Source organism: Hyperoodon ampullatus (genome assembly GCF_949752795.1).
Source record: "Hyperoodon ampullatus genome assembly, chromosome: 14".
Taxonomy (NCBI): domain Eukaryota; kingdom Metazoa; phylum Chordata; class Mammalia; order Artiodactyla; family Ziphiidae; genus Hyperoodon; species Hyperoodon ampullatus.
This window is the reverse complement of record NC_136927.1, coordinates 87,925,360-87,946,223: the sequence shown is the minus strand read 5'-3', so window position 1 is coordinate 87,946,223 and position 20,864 is coordinate 87,925,360. Positions and strand designations below refer to the sequence as shown.

The following is a 20,864-nucleotide window of genomic DNA, read 5'->3' as shown; positions in this document are numbered from 1 at the left end:
CTGAGGAGGAGGTTTCTCTCTGTATCTTTGCTCTGCTGTTCCATTTTCATCCGAAGGTCCCAAAATGCAGCTCCTAAGGCAGGCTGTAAGCTCCCTGTTCACATCCCAGCTAAAAGCCCAAGATTCACTAGCTTGGGTCATGTGTCCACTTCTAAACCAATAACAGGCCAAGGGGATGGAATGTGCTGATCTGTGGCATCTAAGCCCCGAGCTCCAGCCCTGGAGCCCCAGAGGGGAGGCAGGTTCCCAGGACTGCAAGGACCCCAAACAGAAGTCTGAAGGTCAGGTGAGCTCTCCTTGTGGCCGAGGTTGAGGTGGGCATTTTGTGGCTCCCCTCTGTGTCCCTGGGGCCCAGCATGAGCCCAGCCAGCGTGGTACGAACACTGGGGATGCCTGGGTGGGGCGCTGCCTGTCTCCTCTTCTCTTCGGGGGAGCTGCTGCTAGAAGGAGGGAGGGAATGAGTGTGGGTGGACAGGCGGATTGTCTCTCCAGAGAGGCAGGAACTTGGCCTGGAGGCAGGAGGGAAGAGGGGTTTCAGGTGGACACAGGACCTGGCGCCACGGGGAGGCTGAGAAGGGCCAGCCAGGGGGTGGGCGGCAACTGGGAACAGCCACTGACACACTGACCCCGAGGCCAACACAACGGTGGGGGGGGAGGGGGGGACCGGGCGGTTGGAAATCAGGCCTTAAAGGACCACAAACGCAGCCAGTCACGTTTTGGGCTGAGAGCGCTCCCGGTCAGTCAGCCAGGAGGCCTGAGAGCCTGTGGCCCCGGGGGAACCACAGCATCCCTCATCCTGCATTCTTACCTCCCAGGCACCTGCCAGCTGCGAAATCACAGGGCAACGGGAGCCACCGAGCTGCGATCCTGCCCCCGGCTCCCTCTGCTGCCCCCCCACAGCCCCTGCCCCTGCGCTCCGTCTCTGGACTTACTCAGACCTGGACCCGATCTCGCCTTGAGCTGCGGGCGCCAGGTCTCTGGACCTGGCGGAGCCTCAGCCTCTGTGAAGCTGTGGAGCGGGATCATCATCGCTCCTCCCCCACGGTGGTCCCGTGACATCAAGGGAGATGAAAGGAGGTGCGGCTTCTGGGCCCGGGAGGGGTCCTGGGCTCCTGGTCACTTCACACCCCACCCCCACCTGCGCGAAGCCAGAAGCAGAGCCTTCGGAGTGACGGAGGGGGTGTCGGCGGGGCTGGAAGAGTCTGTCACCTGCCGTCCCCTTTGCTCCCAAAGCCCAGGAGTCCTTCCTGGGGACTCGGTAAATGTGCGTGGCTTGATGTGGGCGGTCCTCTGCCACTCGGGGATCGTACCCCATGCCAGCCCTCCATCGAGAGAGAGACAGACAGAGACAGAGGGAGAGCGAGAACCCAGAGCCAGGCGGCGGTGGGGGGGCAGCCGCTGACCTCAGCAGGGGACACACACAGGCCTGCAGACCAGCTTCCCTGCTCCTTTGTTTCCAGTCTGCTTAATGAGCCAAATGTTTAAGCAACTCCCCCGCTACCCGGCTTTCCTCTTTAATCCCTGAACCGCTGAGAGTGATGCCGGGGTCCCAGTGAGAGCTGCGGACACGTCCTCTGGTCTCTCCGGGTCTCAGGAGGCCCGGGCCGACGCGCCCGTGGACGGGCCAGAGACGATACCTGGGCCGCGTCTGGGTCACGGCAGCGAGCCGTCTCCTCCCGCCCAGCGCTTCCAGCTCTCAAAGGCCCGCAGGAGGGCTCCTGGATTTAAAGCCTCGTCTGTACCCCAGCCTGACGACGGGCACCCTCGCAGGGCCTGTGGTCCGTCTGGGAGAACCAGTGGGGTGTCTGCACGCGGGGCCTCCACCTGGGCCGAGGGAGTTTGCTCCCGTGTCAGGCGCCCCAGGGAGCCCGAGGCTGCTCTGCGCCCCCTGCAGGCTGCCCAGCTCTGTTGCTCTTTCAAAGGAAGGACAGGATCAACAGTGCCTCCCGCTGGTCTGCCTTTTGTCTGGTCCGGATTAAGGGGTCAGGCCCCGCACCCCATGCAGTTCTGGGGCTCAGCCACTATCTTTCTGGGAGTGTTTGTTGATAGTTAGAAATTTCTCCCAAATTCATCTGAACAGAGATGGCAAGAGGTTTTTTTTTTCACATCTTTATTGGAGTATAATTGCTTCACAATGGTGTGTTAGTTTCTGCTTTATAACAAAGTGAATCAGTTATACATATACATATGTCCCCATATCTCTTCCCTCTTGCGTCTCCCTCCCTCCCACCCTCCCTATCCCTCCCCTCTAGGTGGTCACACAGCTGGTCTCCCTGTGCTATGCGGCTGCTTCCCACTAGCTATCTATTTTACGTTTGGTAGTGTGTATATGTCCATGCCACTGTCTCACTTTGTCACAGCTTACCCTTCCCCCTCCCCGTGTCCTCAAGTCCATTCTCTAGTAGGCAAGAGGTTTTGACAGAGCTGAAATTCCTCTAGCCTCTCTGTGAGCTGACCCCACACAGGCCCCGAGGCCGGCTGTTGTTTCTGCCACAGGGATGGCTGAGCTCTGCAGGGTGGATGGGGGTGGCAGAGGGGTGCAGGGGGCCCCCCAAAACCTCAATCTGGCCTCTCCAAGTGTAGTGCTGAATGGTGGCCTCCGGGGGATACGTCCCTACTGCCTGGAACCTGTGAACAGGACCTTGTTTGGGAAAAGGGTCTCGGCAGGGATTGAGTTAAGGATCTCGCATGAGATTCTCCTGGATTACCTGGGTGAGGCCGCAATGTGTCCTTACAAGAGACAGAAGAGGAGGCACAGACGGAGGAAAAGGCCGTGTGAAGAGGGAGGCAGAGATGTGAGTGATGTGGCCACAAGCCCAGGGACGCCTGGGCCACGAGAGCTGGGCTCAAGGATGGGTCCCGCCCTGGAGCCTCCAGAGGGAACGTGACCCTGCCGACACCTTGAGTTTGGACTTCTGGCCTTCAGAACTGGGAGAGAATAAATTTCTGCTGTTTTAAACTCCACCCCCGCCCCCCACCCCAGCCCCGCCCAGTTTGTAGTAAACTTACAGCTGCCACAGCAAATTGCCTGGAGGCCTTCTCTGGGCGAGATTGCTCTTCCCCTAGGAAGACTCAGTCCCACGCTCAGAGCGCCCAGCTTTCACCCTCTGGAAACCAGGGGCACCTCCCCCGACCGTGCCACCTCAGCCTGCAGACCCCAGGGCAGGCTTTCTTCCAGATTCGCTGTCTGTGCTCAGCTGTGGGCAGTGTGGACGTTCCCGGCCTCACCTTGGTGACCCGGCAGCGTTGCCCAGGTGTCAGGCTGCCGTCTGTCCCCCAGCTCTTCGGATGGCCTGCTGGGGGCCTGGAGATAGCCCACCTCTGTTCTCTGCTCATGACTCACATAGCACTGCAGTCTCCTGCTGCCCCGATCTGGCTCAGGCAAGGGGGCCTCTGATCACTGAGTTCCATCTGGGGGTCTATGTGAAATGCAGAATTGGCAACATTCAGCCTCCAAGAGCCGTAAGCCTCTACCAGGAGGAATATGAAGTGCAGTGTTCTGTAAAATCTCACAGTCCAGAGGGGACCTAGGGAGAGACATAGGCTTGTCATCTGTAAAACAGGTGGTTCTGCGCCCGGGGGTCCCTCCTGGCCACACAGCGTGCATGCCCCAGATGTATGGACGCCATTGACCCTGTGCAGAGCCCCACACATCAGGTCAGTGTCCGAGTGGCTCTGGTTGACCCCCAACCCCTCCGCCAGGACCCGTCCTTCTGGAACGGGTGATGCCCAGGAGGCCTCCAGGAAGTGCCAGCAGGGGAGGCTAGCCCCGTTCCACCCCCACCTGGCGTCAGCTTTGAAGAGGAGTGGCTGGCCTGCGACGACTTATTTCACCCAGCATAATGTTTTCAACGTTCATTCTCTGCACAGCAGGTATAAGTAACTAGATATCTTGTTATATAGCTGGATCAGTAACTAGATACCTTGTTATATAGCTGGATACACTCCACTGTATGGCTGGAGCACATTTTAAAATGTATCCATCCATTCAGGGATGCTTGGGTTGTTTCCACTCTGGGTCCTTATAAACAATGCCGCTGAAACACTTGTGTGGACATTCTGGTTTCTTTGGGGTAAATATCTAGCAGTAGAATTGCTGGGTCCCATGGTAACTTCATATTTAACCTCTGAGGACCTGCCAGACTGTTTTCCACGGCGGCTGCACCGTTTTACACCCCTACCAGCAATGTGTGCAGGTTCTGGTTTCTCTGAGTCTTGGCCAGCACTTGCTGTGTCTGTCTGTGGATTCCAGCCATCCTGGTGGGTGTGAAGTGGTCTCTCGTGGTTCTGAATGGCTTTTCTCTTTTCAGGTGCTTGTCTGACTTCTGTCTGCAGACAGCGCGGTGACAGCCATTGCCCATGCATCCTGGCACAGGTGAGCAAATTCATGCGGGGGAACCAAAATCACGTAGGGGAAAACTCCGGGTAGTTTGTGAACTCACATGAGTGGGGTCAGGAATTGAGGTTGCCATGGGAAATTGGTCTCAGGTCCCTCCTCTGGGAAGGGGGCTGGTGACAATGGGGTGGCCAGAGCTCCAAGGACCCAATGTCCGGCAACCTCTCTGCAAGTGCCCTTGCCTGGAGGTGCTGCTTAGTCACGAGGCGCTCTGTCACCACCGTCACCACGGGGCTGGGACCCTCTGGTTCTGGACTGCTGGAGCCAAGACCCGCGGCCCAAGGCTGAAGTGCCACGTGCTGGGCTGCCCCTCGCTGGCCACTCTGTTTGGGTCCTGCTCCTCCCGGGGTCTGACCAGGGCCACAGCCTGCATCCCAGCACGAGGCTCACTTGACCATGGGTCACCCTGATATAGAACCCAGCGACTGCCTATGACCAGTGGGGTAAAGCCCAAGCCAGCCTGTGCCCACATCTCTGGCCCCCACCTTACCTGCCTCGCTCCCACCATCGGCCCTATATCTTGCTCAGTCACACCTCCACACCTCTGCGCATGGAGGTCTTCAACTAGTCCTCCCTCCACCAAGCACAGGCCCCGTGCCCCAAGGCCGCCTACACCCCAGGGTCTCCCCCTCAGGCCTGACCCTGGCCTGGCCTGCAGGCCCCACCCCCGGCCCCTCCGCAGTGCCTGGGCAGGTGAGCTCCTGGTAGGCTAGCCCGCCCCTCCTCCTCCTCTTGAGTCCTCACCCCCGAAGGGGTACCTCTGAGCTCCTGACCTAGTCCAGGATGCCTCAGGGATGGAGTGCGCCCGGGGCCCCATTAGGAAGGAGGTTGGGTGCGTGGGTCACACGAGAGTCCCGGGGCAAGCGCAGGAGGTGCGGGTGCGGGGGTCGGGGTAGGATATCCTGGGGGTTATCCTGGACTCTATGGGGCAGGTCTGCAGCAGCTCCGGGTCTGTCCTGGGGCCACCGCGCAGCCCCTCCAGCTCCGCACCGCCTGACAAGCTGCGCCATCGCCCCTTTAAGAAGGGTCCCGCGCCCCCTCCCCAGCTGGCACAAGCCCCCAGAGGCTGCGAGTCGGGCTAGAGAGGGAGAGAGACGCTGCGCAGCTGTTATTCGAAGGGGCGGGGCTGGGCTGGGGGACACCGGGCTGCCGAGCAGGGCGGGACAGAGGACTGGCTGGGGCTGCGGGGTGGGAACTGGCCGGCCGCGATCTTGAGTCTGTGGGGCGGGGGCGGGGCTGCAGCGTCGGGGTGGGGGGTGCGGCGGGACAGGGACTTCGGGGAGCTGGGATTGCGGGCCAGGCAGGGCGGAGCCTGGCAATGTGGGGGAGGGACGCTGCAGAGTGGGGCGGGGCCGGGGGCGGGGGCTGGGGGGCGGGAATGGGGGGAAGTGAAGGGCGGGGGCTGCGGGCCCAGGCACCGGGCGTCCCGCGCGCTGGTGGCACCTGGTCCAGACTTGCAGAGGCGGCGCCCGCGGGCCGGGCCGGAACCATGGGCTGCTGCTCCGGCCGCTGCACGCTCATCTTCCTTTGCACTTTCCAGCTGGTGAGCGGCGACCCCTCCTCGGGCCCGGCAGTCCCAGCGCATTGGGGGATCCGGACGCCATCCCCACACTCAGCCCGCTGGGTCCGCGACAGCCCCTGGGGGCTCCCGACTGGGCATGGCTCGGACCCGCACGCTTCTGCGGCCGAAGTTCCCGGCCGTCCGGGTGGGGTGGGAAGCCAGCGTCCTATGTGCGACCCCGACGGCCCCTCCGTGGGCCCCGGCGCGCCCCGCCGTGTGTGCGCGCGCGGAGTCCGGGCTGGGGGCGCGGGGCGGGGCGACCGCGGGGTCCGGAGCGACGCGGCAGGTACTGGGGAGCCGCTGGAAGTGCCTGTCGCGGAACAAAACCCTCCCCGCGGGAGCGCCGGGCCCCGCGATCTCCAAGTCCCTTGCGCGCGGCAGGGAAGGGGCGCCGCTGCGCGCGGTGTCCACACGTGTCGGAAGGTATGTGTGGCCCCGGGTGCGCGCGCAAGGAGCGTTGCGAGGGTGTGTGTGTGTGTGTGTGTGTGTGTGTGTGTGTGCGCGCGCTCCCTTTCCGAAGCCAGCACTAGGCAATGAGTGAGCGGCGAAGTCCAGTTTCTGAGACCTGACAGCCCCTGGCGGCCAGGGTGCTTGTGAATTTGGGAGTGTGTGTCTGTCTGCATGTCTGCCGGTGTGTCTGTGTAAGGGTGTGTGAGCCCTGCCGTGCCCACCCCTGACGCCCCCAAGCTGGAGGAGGAGGCCCCTCCCCTTTGCCCTGGCCTGGCGAGTCCGGGAGCGGAGAAGGGGGTTGAGTCTGTGTGCAGGGCTGTGCTTCCCTGTCTTTTGTGTCCGGACCAGGATGCAGAGCTGGGCCCTCTGGATGCAGAGCTTTGTTGGAGGTCTTGGGCATCCCTCTGCCAAGTTTCAGTTATGCCTTTGGAGCTTCAGGAGCTCCTGCTGCCTAGGGGCTGGGGGCTAAACAAAGGTGGAGGCCCCTGGGCTGGGGAGGAGATGCTGGTGAGCCCCTGGGTTCCTGGTCTTAAAAGGGAAATGCTGCTTTGTCCAAGATCCCTGGGTGTGCTCCTAACTCAGCTGGCAGTGCTTTCTCTGGAGCTAGAGGGCCACGGAGGAGGAAGGGGCTTGCTTCAAAGAGGCTGTGAGTAGGAGGTCCTCCTGCACCCACGGCTGTGCATGGATGCGGGTCCTGTCCTCTGCCTGGGGGCAGGGCTTCTGTCCAGGCTGGCAGGGGGCAGAGGTACACAGGCCCAGCTGGAGGAAGGAAGGAGCTGCTGGAGCTTCCCTGTGGAGCAGGCTCAGTGCTGTGGAAGCGAGGGGCAGGGGTGGTGGGCAGTGAGGAGGGAGGTGGGCGGTCTGGGGGGTTTTGCTGGACAGATAAGGCTGAGAGAGAGCCCGGGCCTGCAGAGGGCATGAGGGCCCAGGGGCTGTTGCACCGGCAATAGGGAGCTATTGCCGGGCCTTGGAGCAGCGGTGTCACTCACTGTCTTTTGGTGGACGGTACACAGATGGGCCCGCCACAGGCCTCTGGAGATCTGGCTGCAGCTGTGGGGGAAGGGCTATCTAGGCTTGAGGCAGCAGGGTTTCCCTGGATGGGGGCTTCCTGCAGACTCTTTAGCCTCAGCCAGGCGAGCCCTAGGGCCGGGACGGAGCTGTGTCCCCATGCGGCCAGTGGCCACAGCTAAGGGCAGCGGACAGCTGCTACAGGCCTTCTGTCCGGGTGCAGGGGGCAGCGGAGGAGGAAGAGGTTCGACGCCGCCCACTGCTCTGGTCACTATGGGGGGCGGGGCGGGGGAGCTGAGGGGGAAGCCGTGTGGGGAGTTCTCTGCTTTCTTTTCTCTTTTTGACAAGCGTGAGAGTTTTCTTGTCCCAGCTATGGGACAAAGGCCTGAACATCTCAGAGCCTTCTCCCTGAAGAATAGCGTGACCTTTGTCCGCTCTGAGCCAGCTGCAGCACCCTGAGGCCCTTTCCCAGGCTGGGCCCTGGCTCTGATGGGAGCCAGGGCCCAGCGAGGGGTTTGGGACCAGTGAGCAGGCCACTGGGGCACTGCAGAGAGCTGAGCCTTCCGGTACCTTGGCTTAGAAACGAAAAAGACACCCCCACCAGCCCCACCCATGCCAGCCACTCTGCCAGCTGCAGGGTCTCTCTGGCAAGCAGACCCTGGGGGCCGCCCCTCAGACTTAGAGAGACTTCAGCAGGGATGCACAGCCAGGCTGGCCCTGAGTCGGGGCCTCACAGGACAGTGCCGGCGGCCGGTGATGGGTCGGGGTCGGGTAGGAAGGGGATCTGGGGCACCCTCACTCCGCCTCCCCGCCCCGTGCATGGCACCCCGGGCGAGTTCAAGCAGGGCAGGCGTCCCTGCCCATTGGTCAGGGGCTTCTGGGCACCAAGGGGAGGCCTGGGGCTAAGATTGAAATTTCATTCTGTGTCTAGAACAGCTGCTGTTGGCCAGCTCTGCCCCGAGGGCTGTGTGCGTACACGTGTGTGCTCGTGTGTGCGTATGAGTGTGCACGTGTGTTCACGTGTGTGCTCGTGTGTGCGTGTGGGTGTGCGTCTCTTCTTCCCTGCCCCACGGAGCTTCCCACCACAGTGTAGGCCATTCACGCAGGGCCCCTCCCTTTCCTTTCGCACCACCTCGGACCTTGGCCCACCCACCCTCCCTGCCCTCATCTGCGGCCAAGGGTCCCCGTGGCTGTCCTCCGTCTAGACTGCCAGCGTGGGGTCGAGTCCACCAGCTCACGGCTGCCCAGTCAGGCGGGGCCGGGCTCTCGTGAGGCAGCAGAGGCAGGCCCTCTGCCCTCAGATGCCCGTCTCCTTGCCCCAAGTCTGTAATCGAGGAGCTTCAACGTGCAGGCCTCCTCTGGGCACCAGGGACCATGCCGAGATGGGGCCGCTGAGCCCTGATGGGCGAGGAGGCTCGTTCGGGGCTAGGCAGTGGCCTAGCCCAGGCGACATCTGTAGACAGACGGACAGACAGACCGTCCTGCTGCTCCGGGTCAGCACTGCTGACATTGGCACGGAGTGGACTGAGTCGCAGGCATGTGAGAATGCGAGGCGGGAAATGCGTGTGGTGGGCCTCCCGCAGAGACAGCTGCACACGGAGGACCCAGGTGAGGCAGGAGTGTGGCTCCGGGAGTCGAGAGATGCAGGGTCTCGGGGACGCAGCAGTGAGGGTCTGTTTGGGGGTGGAGGGGCGGATGGCAGGGTCTGAGCCCACGGGGGGAGCTCAGACTTTGTCTAAAGGGCACGGGCATCCCTGAAGTAGGGTGTCCCCAAAGGCCAGGGTGGGGGGCTGCTGGCGCCCCCCCGCCGGGGAACAGGCTTCCCTGGACACTGTCCAGCGGACTGGGGAGGGGGCTTAATGACCGCTCGTCCTCGTGCCCTGAAGCTGGCCCAGTTCACGGCCAAGGTCTCCACTCTGTGCCGTGACTCTGTACCTACTGTGTGCTTCCTCCTGTCGGGGAAGAGCATTCTGGCGCCTCTCCCTGGGGGTCCTGTCTGGCCACCCTGCTGCGGGACGCCGTCAGTTGGAAATTGCCTGATGTGATGCCCCGTTGTGGGTCTGCTCCCGCCTCCCCACTCCCCACTCCAGCTGTCTTCTAGGGCAGACCCCAGCCCCCCGCAGGACATGCTTGGAATGCCGCCTCCCCGAGACCTCTTGGAAATAGCTATTACCTGGTCCGGGCCGACCACAGTGGCTGGACAGTGCCCGGGACGCACCACAGCAGCTGTTTCCTGGGGGCTGGCGGGGGTCCCGTGAAGGCTCCAGGACACAGGCCTGGAGCAGCGGAGAGGAGGGTGGTCGGGGGAGGGCTGAGCACCCTGGCTGCAGTAGGGGCTTCTGTGGCCAGCAGGCCTGGTGACCACAGGGCCAGTCCACAAAGGCTCACCTGGCTGGGCTCTGTCCTTCAGTGCCAGGGGCCACGTGGGAGGGAGGCTGCCCCCCGCTGCCCCGGCCCGCCCACTCCCCTCTGTCCCAGTCCTGCTGCTACTGGCCTCAGCCCATCCAGTCCTGAGGAGGGGCATGTGGTGACCTCGCCCGCCCGGCTGGGAGAAGTCTGGCTTCTCCAGTGCCCGCCTGAGGCTGCCTGCTGGGAGGGGCTCCCCTCCCTCCTCCGCCCTACAGAGTCCTCCCCACCCCAGGGCTCAGTGGACGGCCCCCGACCCCACCTGCTCTGGGTCCAGATGGCTCTCTCGCCTCTGCAGCCCTCCCAGTGGCAATGAGTGCTGGACACACAGTGGGCCCACGGGGACCTTGTGGAGCGCAGCCACGGGCCGTGCTGATTTCCGTCCTTTCTCTGCCACCGTCCTTCCGGGATGTGCTGGTCCTCTCTGCCCTTGCTCGCCGCAGCTTCCTTGCCGTGAACACAGCTGGGACGGCATCTGGGGAGCAGTGGCTTCGGTCGTACCTTCTGGTGATGAGCTCGGCCCCACAAACATGATGAGTGAATGAATGTGTGAGGGGATGAATGAATGAATGAGGGAATGCTTTCTGAAGTCACGCCGAGCTCAGACCTGGTCCATCTCCCCCTGCGCATAAAACGGCAGGTTTCTTAGGCATATCTGATCCCCTGGCGTTGGTCCTCTGTTGGCCGAGCCTGCAGGGTTGGCATCCACAGAGCGGGGGGGCGGTGGGAACGTCCTGGAAGGAGAGGCCCCAAAGCGGTGAGGGAGCCCCGCCGACGGGGAGGTGCTGATCTGGGGGCCCAAGGAGCCCAGGGTCCCGCTCGACCTTCCTGCCCCACGTTTGCTCTTTGGCCCTGCAGCCCCCAAAGTTAGAGCAGCCCCCGTGTTCCCGTTCTGCAGGTGAGGAAGCCGAGGGCGGGGGCTTGTTCCAGGAGGGACACCCCAGTGGTGATGCTTCCAGGCCCGTCGACTTGTTTGGAGATTTTTGTTGAATAGCCGAGACCACAGTGGGCACTGGATGATGGTGATGAGGCAGGAGCGGGACCTGGGGCTCCCAGGGGTCCGCCGCCCCTCACACGCCTGCCCTGCTCCTAGGTCACCGCCCTGGAGCGGCAGGTGTTCGACTTCCTGGGCTACCAGTGGGCACCCATCCTGGCCACCTTCACCCACATCGTCGTGGTCATCCTGGGGCTCTTTGGCACCATCCAGTACCGGCCTCGCTACATCGTGGTGGTGAGTCCGCTCTGCTCTGGCCCTTCTCCTGTGGGCAGGGGGGCCGGGATGACCGGCATGGAGGGCTTCAGTGACAGTATTTTCCTGGAAGCCATCAGAAAACCTGGAAAGGCCCGGATTTCAGCCGCACAGACCCCCAGGCTCAGGCCTTCCCACAGCCTGGACATCTGAGTTCTGACCTGGAAATTGTGGCTTCAGGGTTGCTTCTGGGAAACTGAGCTGCAGAGCACCTGCCAGGGGCCCCAGGCGGAACTGGAACCCAGCATGTCTCAGCACCCCCGCCCTGCCCGTGGTCCCATGCCCCCGACCGTCCTGCCTCTGGAGAAGCTCAGACGATGTGCAGAAAGTTTTGCTCCGAGCAGAGTAGCATTTTCGCTCAGTACAGATCAAAATAATTGGTCTGGATCAGGGTTTGCAGCAAACCCTCTTGTAAAGGCCGCACAGCCTCATGGAAGGTACTCAGCCCTGTCATGGCCCAGACACAGCCTGAGCAGTGCTGCACAGTGGGTGGGGCTGCGTCTCAGTAACACTTGACGAAAGCAGGTGCCAGCTGGCAGCCCTCCCCGCTGCAGGCAGCTCTTGGGGGCGACCTTTGGGGTGGGCTTTGGGGGTGCTCTGCCCTTGCTCGTCACTGGTTCACGTGGCACGGGCCACGGGCACCTCTGGGCCAGGACACCAAGCTCGGGAAGTGTGCTGTGTGCTGGCTCCCTCCAGCCCACTGTTCCCCATCTCCTAGGTGTTCCCCGGCCCTGTGGGGGCAGGAGCCTTGTCACCCTTCTGGCACAGTGTGGGACCTCTTCCCGGTGGGCTCAGGGACGCCCTCCGCCAGACAGAGCATCCTGGGCTCCAGACTCAGGGAGGAGAGCCCCCCTCCCGCAGAGGCCTTGTCCTCCAAGGGGGAGGTGCAAGGTCACACTCCCTCCCCCCCACCCCCTCCCCCGCCCCCTCTTGTCTCCACAGTACGCAGTGTGGGCGGCTGCCTGGGTCACCTGGAACGTCTTCATTATCTGCTTCTACTTGGAAGTGGGGGGCCTCTCAAAGGTGAGTTAAGTCATGGGAAACTCATGCAAACGCAGGGGATCTTGGCGAGGGCCCGGGGGCACTGGATGTGTTTGCTTGTGTATCGCGCGGCTCCCCGATGGCGACAGAGGCTGGGTCTCTTCATGGTTCTGTCCCTCGCACCCTGAACAGTCCCGGTCCATAGCAGTGACTCAGTAAAGTTTTGGGGGAAGATCAGTGATCTGATGGATGGATGAGGGGCTGTGGGCATTGGTTGGCAGGTGGTCTCCAGCCGGTAGTAGATGCACCAGGGAAGGCTTCCTGGAGGAGGGGGCCTGGAACCTGGGTAGCACCTGGAAGGAGAGTCAGGGCTGGGGAGCGGGAGCAGAGAGACCAGCCTTTGCAGGAGGGCTCAGGCGGGAACACCGCCGGGCGGCCAGGCAGAGGGCATGCCGTCCTCCTGCCCACCCTCTGGGCTGCTCCTTCAAACACTGATAAAGTCCCCAGGTCCCCCCTGCATGGGAGGGGACACCTCATCCAAGCCATGTTCTGGGATCATCAGTGTGAGCAAAGCCTGTCTATGCAGCTGATTCAGGCACTTCACACAAAGCACTTTATTTCATCTTTGCCCAAAGCTCAGAGGGGAGTCTAAGGGCCAGGAGTGGGGTGGCATGGGTGGGCAGTGGGGCAGATGGCCCCTGCTTCCTGGGACCACACCTGGGCAGCAGTGGGGGAGACAGAGGTTAGTTCAGACACACCTGAAATGGCAGCGTTGGCCTGAGATGCGAAGGAGGGGCCCAGGGCACCGTTAGAGTGTGTCCTGGGGGTCTGTCCTGGGCAGGGAGGCCTTCCTGGAGGACGGGGTGTGAGCCGGGGGCCCATGGCAGGCACAGGGAGGCCTTCCCTGCAAGGGAACGACTGGGAGGGCCTTGGTGCCCCCTGCTCCCGGCGGCTGGAGCCCGCGGGGCCGGGGCAGGGGAGGTGGGAGGGCAGAGTACCCCTTGCCCTTCTCAGGGAGCCCATCTGGGCTGCAGTGGGTGGGGTTTGGCTCTGTCCCTGGTGCTGACCTGGTCCCCCCCCCCCCCCCGATCCCACCCCACCCCTCCCCCAGGACAGCGGGCTCCTGACCTTCAGCCTCTCCCGGCACCACTCCTGGTGGCATGAGCATGGCCCGGGCTGCGTACACAAGGAGCTGGCGGCCAGCCTGGGTCCCCCGGAAAGCCAGGCCCTGGTGCCAGGCATTGGCTGCACCCTGGAGCACGGCTACGTGGAGGCCCTGCACAGCGCCCTGCAGATCCTGGTGGCGGTGAGTGCGGGGGAGGGGAGGTGGGGCGGGGGGGAGGGGCTCACCCTGCTGTGGGCCCAGGTCTCAGCCTTTCCTGTGGAGGCAGAGGGGGTCCTCTGCAGGGGGCGGGGAGGCCCTCTTCACACCATCCCTGCTGAGAGGTTAAGGAACCGCACCCCCACCCCCACCTGTGCGGCCTGGGCCACCCGCTCCGCAAAGTGGGCTCAGAACCAATTCCAACCCCAGGGCCGGCGTGAGGATGAACCGAGGGGACAGAACCTGAAACTTCTGATGATGCAGTGGGGTCGGGCGGGCAGGTAGGACCCTCCGTGAGGGGGATCAAGGTGAAGGCTCCTGCAGCCCCACCCCCCCACCCTGGAGGCAGCGTGACAGGGGAGGAGCCCTGGGAGCTTCTCCACAGCCTCCTCCAAGTCAGAGGGTCTGTTTCCATACCCGACAATCCGACCGTGGGGACCAGGGGCAGGGGAGACCCAGCCTGGCCTGCACGCTGTCCTCTTTCTGCTCCTGCGGCATAGAGAATAGGGGTGTGGATTCCGCGAGTAAAAATACAGGATGCAGGGGGCTTCCCTGGTGGCGCAGTGGTTGAGAGTCCGCCTGCCGATGCAGGGGACACGGGTTCGTGCCCCGGTCCGGGAAGATCCCACGTGCCGCAGAGTGCCTGGGCCCGTGAGCCATGGCCGCTGAGCCTGTGCGTCCGGAGCCTGTGCTCCACAATGGGAGAGGCCACAACAGTGAGAGGCCCGCGTACCGCAAAAAAAAAAAAAAAAAAAAAAAAAAAAATACAGGATGCCCAGTGAAATTTGAATTTCAGATAAACAGCAAGTTTTAGTGTAAGCGTGTTCCATGTCGTGTTTGGGACATACTTATGCTCAAAATGGTTTCATTCTGTATCTGAAATTCAAACTTAGTCGAGCATGGGGTGTTTTGTCTGCAGCTCCAGAGAAGTGGTTAGAGGGGAAGGGCTGGAGCAGCCCCCCTGGGCCAGTGCCTGGCAGCCCCGGCTGACTCCAGGGCCCGGGCAGAACGGGTGCGGCCACTGGAGGGCGCCGGTCAGACCTGGAGGCTCCTGACTGCTTGGGTGCACGCAGGCCAACAGCACCTTGTCGGGGTGGATGCTGGGTTTATAGCACGGATGCTCTGCGCCAACAGCTGACGTTGGAAACTGAATGCCAGGTCTAGGGCCTTCCCTGGCAGAAAAAAACGTGACAGTTCAGGTGCCTCTCGAGCTCCCAGGGCTCCCTCCCCTCCTGCTCTTACAGGACCTGCAGAAATCCAGACTTTGGGGCATCTGGGTGCTGCCGGTCCCTCGGGTGCTGGGACATTCTCTCTCCCACCATAGCTCATTCACTGAGGCAAAAAGAGGGCTCTGGTTTTCCCAAAATACTTGGGAACCTGGGTGCATTCCTTGAAAGGAGAAAGAACCGCTTGCCAAGGATACAGGTCAGAGCTTCTGAAATCACGTACAGAATCTGTGAAAAGGTAACAGGAAGGAAGCTGGAAAAGAACAAAGGAGGATTCATCCTGGGCGTTTCTGACTGCACGTGATGGCAGAGGCAGAGACTCCTCACTTTTATCCTTCATCCCTAGGGATGGGGGTTTCTTTCTTTCTTTTTTTTTTTTTTTTTTTTTTTTTTTGCGGTACGCGGGCCTCTCACTGTTGTGGCCTCTCCCACTGTGGAGCACAGGCTCCGGACGCGCAGGCTCAGCGGCCATGGCTCACGGGCCCAGCCGCTCCGCGGCATGTGGGATCCTCCCGGACCAGGGCACGAACCTGTGTCCTCTGCATCGGCAGGCGGACTCTCAACCACTGCGCCACCAGGGAAGTCCTCTTTTTTTAAATATAATTTTTATTTTATATTGGGGTATATTTGACTTACAACACTGTGTCAGTTTCAGATGTACAGCAAAGTGGTTCAGTTATACGTATACATATATCCATTCTTTTTCCGATTCTTTTCCATATGGGTTATTACGCAACATCGAGTAGAGTTCCCTGTGCTATACAGTAGGTCTTCAGTGAAATGCCGGCTTCTAAATACCAGTCAGTCCTCTGCTGCTTGCTTTTGAGGGTCCAGGAGCAGCAGACCCTTGGCTGCACAGTCGTCCGGTGCTGGGGGGTGGGGCGGGCAGGTCTGAGAGCCTCATGGAGGAGCTGGGCCGGATCCCAAGGGGGCCTGGGAGGGGCGGTGGGCGGGCAGAGGTGTGGCAGGTGGGGCGGCCTCCCCCAGCGCCCCGCCCACCGAGGAGGAGCGGGGCTGCGGAGGAGTTTTCAGCACCTTGGCCAGCTCTCCGGCGTTGGGAGGCGGCTCAGGTTTGCCTTTCAATGGCAAGGAGACAGGCACAGAGGAGGCCCTGACCTGCCGCCTGGAAGGACGGGCTTCTGAGCCCTTCCAGCTCCATCTCCTCCTTCAAGGCATAGGGGGCGTCAAGGGAGGCTGTTGGGCCTGTTCTTTGGTGAAAGTAACCCCCTGAGGTCTTGCCACTGCTGATGGGAGGCCAGTCTCTCCTTCCCGTGGCCCTTTGCCCCTGAAGCGGCACCGCTGGCTGGCTTCCTGTCCCCTGCCCCCTGCCCCGGCTGTGGTTGCCCCACAGACAGACCCCACCACCCTCTCTCAGAAGACCGGCTGCAGCTCCTCCACGGCAGGTACCCCCCATGAAACATCTTTTCTGCTTATTCCCCTGATCAGTCAGGGTCCCAGCAAGACAGTGATGATGCACTCGGCTTAGGTTAATTCCCGGGGGCAGGTGAAGGGGCTGTGCCATGTCGGGGACCCCACGGGATATCCCCCTCCCCTGGGGCTCGTGGCTGAGCTGTTGCCACCCCAGCCTGAAGGGAGGTGGGGAGGAGTTGTGCTGGCAGAGAAGGGGCTGGGGGGTACGAGCCCTTCTCCCCCTCCCTCCAGTTTCCTGCTGGGCTCCCCGTGGGCCAACCCAAGCTGGAGGGTGCCGGTGGACACCGGCCACACCATGCAGGGTGGGGAGTGTGGAGGGAGTGCCTGCAGGGGCAGGTGGGGCACCTCTGACCCACCACTACTGGAACCTCACTCTGTGCTATGTCCTCAGGGTCGAGACCACTGCATGCTAGTGGGGTGACCAAAGACAATAGGTGATGCCCCAGAGGATGCTGGGCTGACCTACAGGGCAGAGAGAGGCCAGAGGGCGTGACTTCGCAGTCCTGGGCCACCTCTCAGGTTTCCAGCTTCTGTGGAAGAAGATCCCTTCCAGGATGAGCTGGGGCGGGGCTGCCCCTCCAGGGGTCCTGCGAGCACACGGGGCTGTGGGCCTTCCACGAGACCCTGTGGCTTCAAGATGCATTTTGCTGCCCACTCCGGGCCGCCCTGTGCATTGTCTGTCAGCCCCAGCAGAGGGTCAGGGCTGGGCCCCTCGCTCCCATCAAAGAGGCTGCAGTAAACACCGTGCGTGGAGTCACTCCCCCTCCCCCATGCTTACTGTCACCGGGCTGTGGGCAGTGCCAGCCTTGCCCCGTCTCAGCTGGAGCCCTTCCTGCTGCAGTGGCCCTGGCGCCCGGGCATCTGTGGGGGTTTAATGCAGGCCTGTCCTCTTTGCCCTGAAGTCCGAGCATCCTCAGAGGAGCCTGGCTAATGAACATCTGCCAGGCCAAGCCCTCAACTCCAGCCAGCCCCGTCCACTGTGCCCAGAACTGCCCGCTGCACCAAGTCCTCGGTCTGTCTCCCCTGCACTGCCATGCAAACCATGAGCTTGGCTGGCTCGAAGCTTCTCTACCATGGCTTCCCAAGGAGGAGAAACCTGACAGTTGTCTGCTTACGGCGAGAGGTGCTGGGGAGGGTGGCTTGGCTGTGACAGGGGTGTCAGCCTGTGGGGGCACGGTCAGCCTGGGGGACCTTCAGGCTGCAGTCATGTGTCTCCCAGGGCTTCTCTCTGCATCTCATCCCCCGGTTCAAGCAAGGGCTTGGTCAGCCCCACTGGGGAGTGGACGCCGCCTGGAACTCCAGAGCGAAGGAGGCTGGCAGATCACTCCCCTCGATCGGTGTTACAGACAAGGACGCCGAGGCCAGGAGGGGCAGTGGCTGCGTGGTTAGGACGCGCTGGGGCCCACGTCCCACGATGATGCCTCGGTGGCTCCCGGGGCCTCACCCTGAGTGACCTCTCCATGTCTTTCAGCTTGTGGGCTTCATCTGTGCCTGCCACGTGGTCAGCGTTGTCACCGAGGAGGAGGACAGCTGTAAGTGTGCGGCCACCGGCCTCCTGCAGAGTGTGTTAGTGACCTGCTGGCCCCATCAGGCAGCGGGGGAGGGAGAGAGAAGCTGAGGGCTGGCCACAGAGGCCTGAGACCTGGCCTCTTAAGTGGGTCCCCGTGCCATGGAGGTCCTGGCCTGAGCAGAGACAGGGGAGGCCTTGGGCTGTGGGCACCAGGGGTCAGTGCATCCCCAGCTCCTCCAGTCTGAGGGCTCCTGTGCTGCGGGGCTGCCCCCCACGATGCCCACAGACGTCGCAGGCGGAAGGCTGAGCTCTGACCTACAGAGGGAAGTCCCCCCGCCCTGTGCCCCCTTGCAGCTGGGAACCGGCCGACCTTCAGGCCCAGTGCCAGCGGAGACGCATCTGAGGGGAGTTCGCACATCCCCCTCCTGTGAGCCCTCTTGACTTTTCCTCCGATTTGCAGCATCAGCACTTGGGTGCCCTCGCCAGCCCTGACCACCCCAGGCTCTGACGGGGTCTCGCCGGGGTGAGCCGGGGCTGGGTGCACCCAGGGGGCCTACAGCTCCTGTGGGCAGAGCCTTCCCTGGGATCTGAATCAGAATTCAGAGCCTCTGTTCCCAGAGGTCAGGTGGCCGTGGGGTAGGCGGTCCACGTGTCCTTCAGAGACCAGACTCAGTCCTGGACCAGCCCCCAGCTACCCTTGGTCCTGGTGCTGGGTGGCCCCAAACCACCACTCAGCCCACAGCCGGCTGGGAGGAAACGGAAGGGGCTTCCTGTATTGGTTACATTAAAACGTTTTAGGACGGGAGCCAGCCCTGGGGTTCAGAAACGTGTTAGCTTTGCCCAGCAAGCCCCGGCCGCCCATGTGCTGTGCAGACACAGCTTTGAGGCGCTGTGATTGGGACAGCCCAGCAGGGCACGGGGCAGCACCCCGCTGAGAAGCACCAGCATCCTTTGAAGCTTTGCACCCAGCGGGAGTTCACCCTCTGCTCTACAGTCTGGGTAGCCCGCGGCCCCTCCCACCTCTGTGTCACCTCCTGAGTGTTTGCACTTGGGAACATTCTCCACTCTGCCGTCCTGTCCATTGTTTGGGTTTGTCTTATTTGGGTCTTGGTTGATTTCATTGGTGGGTTTGACCCATTTCCTCTCTGCCATGTCAGTGAAAAGGCTTCCAGCCTCTCGTTCGAGCAGGCATGCCTGTAAGCACGGCCGCAGAGCCTGCCCCGCTGGCCTGGCCCATCCAGGTAGCATAGCCACCAGGCTCCTCTACTTGGGGAAACCTCACCAGGCATCTGTCTGCCTGTCCATCCATCATCCATCTGTCCATCCCCCACTTTCCCACTTGCTCCTTGCCGGCTCTGGGCCGGGTGTGGGGTACAGAGGCTCTGGGGCTCGGCCCCCGTGCCCAGCAGAGTCTGTGGGAGTCGGGGCTGAGGGGACGCTGAGAGGCCACCACCCAGGAGAGCAATAGAGCGATTTTCCTGGGTCTCATGGTGGCAGGAAATTTGAGGAGTTGGTTTCCTACCTTTGGAGGATCAGACTTCTTCCCTCTTGAAAAGCAGTGTCCACGGCCCTGACCACCCCAGGCCTCAGTGGGGGTGCCTGGGCCACTGGCCCCCCTCCTCCGAAGCGGCCTTGGCCACGGGCCCTGGCCCACATGGATTCCTGAAAAGTCGGGGTCAGCAGAGGTGGCTGTGGTCCTTCTCCTGGTAGAGCTGTGCTTCCTCCGTCTCACCCAGGCCCTCAGAGTCAAGCCTGCCCTTCAGGGCCACATCTGCGGCCATCCCTGGAGACCCTGGCCCTCTTGGTAGCCCCCCAGCCCTTCTACCCTATAAGTGAGGCCCCACGTCAGCTAAGGGCCATCAGAGGTAGCAGGCATCCAGCTCCTGTGATGGGGGAGAGGCCTCGCTCAGACCCCTGAGCCAGGGCAGGGTATATGGGAGTTGATGACCCGGGCACACAGGCTGGGAGAACTGGCCAGGCTGGACACGCCTCTGGGCTTTCCCCCTGGCCGTGGAGCTGGGCGGCCAGAAGGACCTAGGGTGAACCCCTCACTCTGCTCCCAGCCCCCTGGCTCAAACCCCAACGAGATGTCTGCGGCCAGAGTCAGCTCTGCAGGGACAAGGCCCCCAGCTGCCTGCGTGGGGAGCCCCGGTCCTGGCCGGGCCTCGCAGAGGCCCAGCCCCTCCCCGCGCCCTTTTCCAAAGGCCAGGAAGCCCTCCCCTTCTTGGATTTTATCCCATTTTCTCTCCAAGGGACGAGGGCACAGCAGCCCCGCTGACCGCTGACTGCGCCTTCCTTCCGGCTTCTCTGCCCCTGCTCACCCCCCACCTCGCCCCGCAGGCCGGGCGGCGGCGTAGGTGAAGAGCACCCCCCCGCCCCCGCGACCTCCAGCTTCGGTGACCCACGCTGACGGTGAGGAGCCTCCAGGCAGCGGACCTTCCTGCCCCCGTGGCCTTGCAGGCGCCCCCAGGGTCTGATGACTGGACGTGAGCCAGGGCGGCAGGGCCAGCGCCAGGCCGGGACGGCTGCAACTTCTAAAGAGTTTGTTGTTTCCTTTTTCTAAAAAAAAAAAACAACACGAGAAAAAACCTCATCCCTGGCCTCCGGTAGCACTGGGAATGCACTCCATCTACAGCAGGCCTGGGGCTGCTGGCCAAGGAGCCCCGTCCCTCAGATGCCCTTCCCAGGGCAGCCAGACCCCCGGGGGCTGCACACACCCATGCTGGGGTGGGAGGGGGCCGGGCTGGCCAAGGGGCCTGTGAGACGGGGAAAGAGTGACCCCACCACGAGGGTCCAGTGAGCCCATGGTGACCTCCACCTGAGCGCGGTGGGAGTTAGGGTTAGGGTCCCAGGTGCTGCGGCCGGTGGGACCCCCGGGGTGAGGGCTGGGCTTGCCCAGGAGCCCACAAGGCAAGGGCTTCCTGGTGACAAGCAGAGGGCACTGTTTGAGCCCCCGGGATGCAATCGTCCTAGTGCATCCCAAGGTGCCCACAAGTAGAGGATAGAAAAGAACCTGCCCTCCAGACCACCTTCCCTACCATGCAGGACCTTGGTGGACAATTACAAGTTCAGTTTCAGAAGCAGCCCAAGGCTAGTCCATTCTAAAAGTCCTTAAAACGCTGAAAAGATAAGAACAAGGGAAAGGGGGAAGGGTAAGGGGTGGTGGGAATGGCCTGGAATGGGCCTGGCCTCACCTGCCCTACTGGTGAGGTGAGGCGGGGAGGGGGTGGGACAGACGCTTGGGGCAAGGTGGTGGAGAGGGGGCTGGTGGTTCTGGAACAGAGGCTGCTGTGCACCATCCAGGAAAACCCACACTTTATTTTGA

General features: G+C 62.5%; 1 protein-coding gene across 1 annotated transcript; it reads left to right on the top strand.

Moving 5' to 3' along the window:
• Nucleotides 1-5,885: 5,885 nt before the first annotated feature.
• Nucleotides 5,886-19,949, top strand: NKAIN4 (sodium/potassium transporting ATPase interacting 4; the record flags this gene model as incomplete). The annotated part of the gene is made up of 7 exons (XM_079719122.1): nt 5,886-5,939; nt 10,915-11,052; nt 12,013-12,093; nt 13,163-13,357; nt 17,501-17,561; nt 18,651-18,735; nt 19,880-19,949. The coding sequence occupies 7 exons, from the start codon at nt 5,886-5,888 to the stop codon at nt 19,947-19,949; spliced, it is 684 nt and encodes a 227-aa protein (XP_079575248.1).
• Between the last annotated feature and the right edge of the window lie 915 nt (nt 19,950-20,864).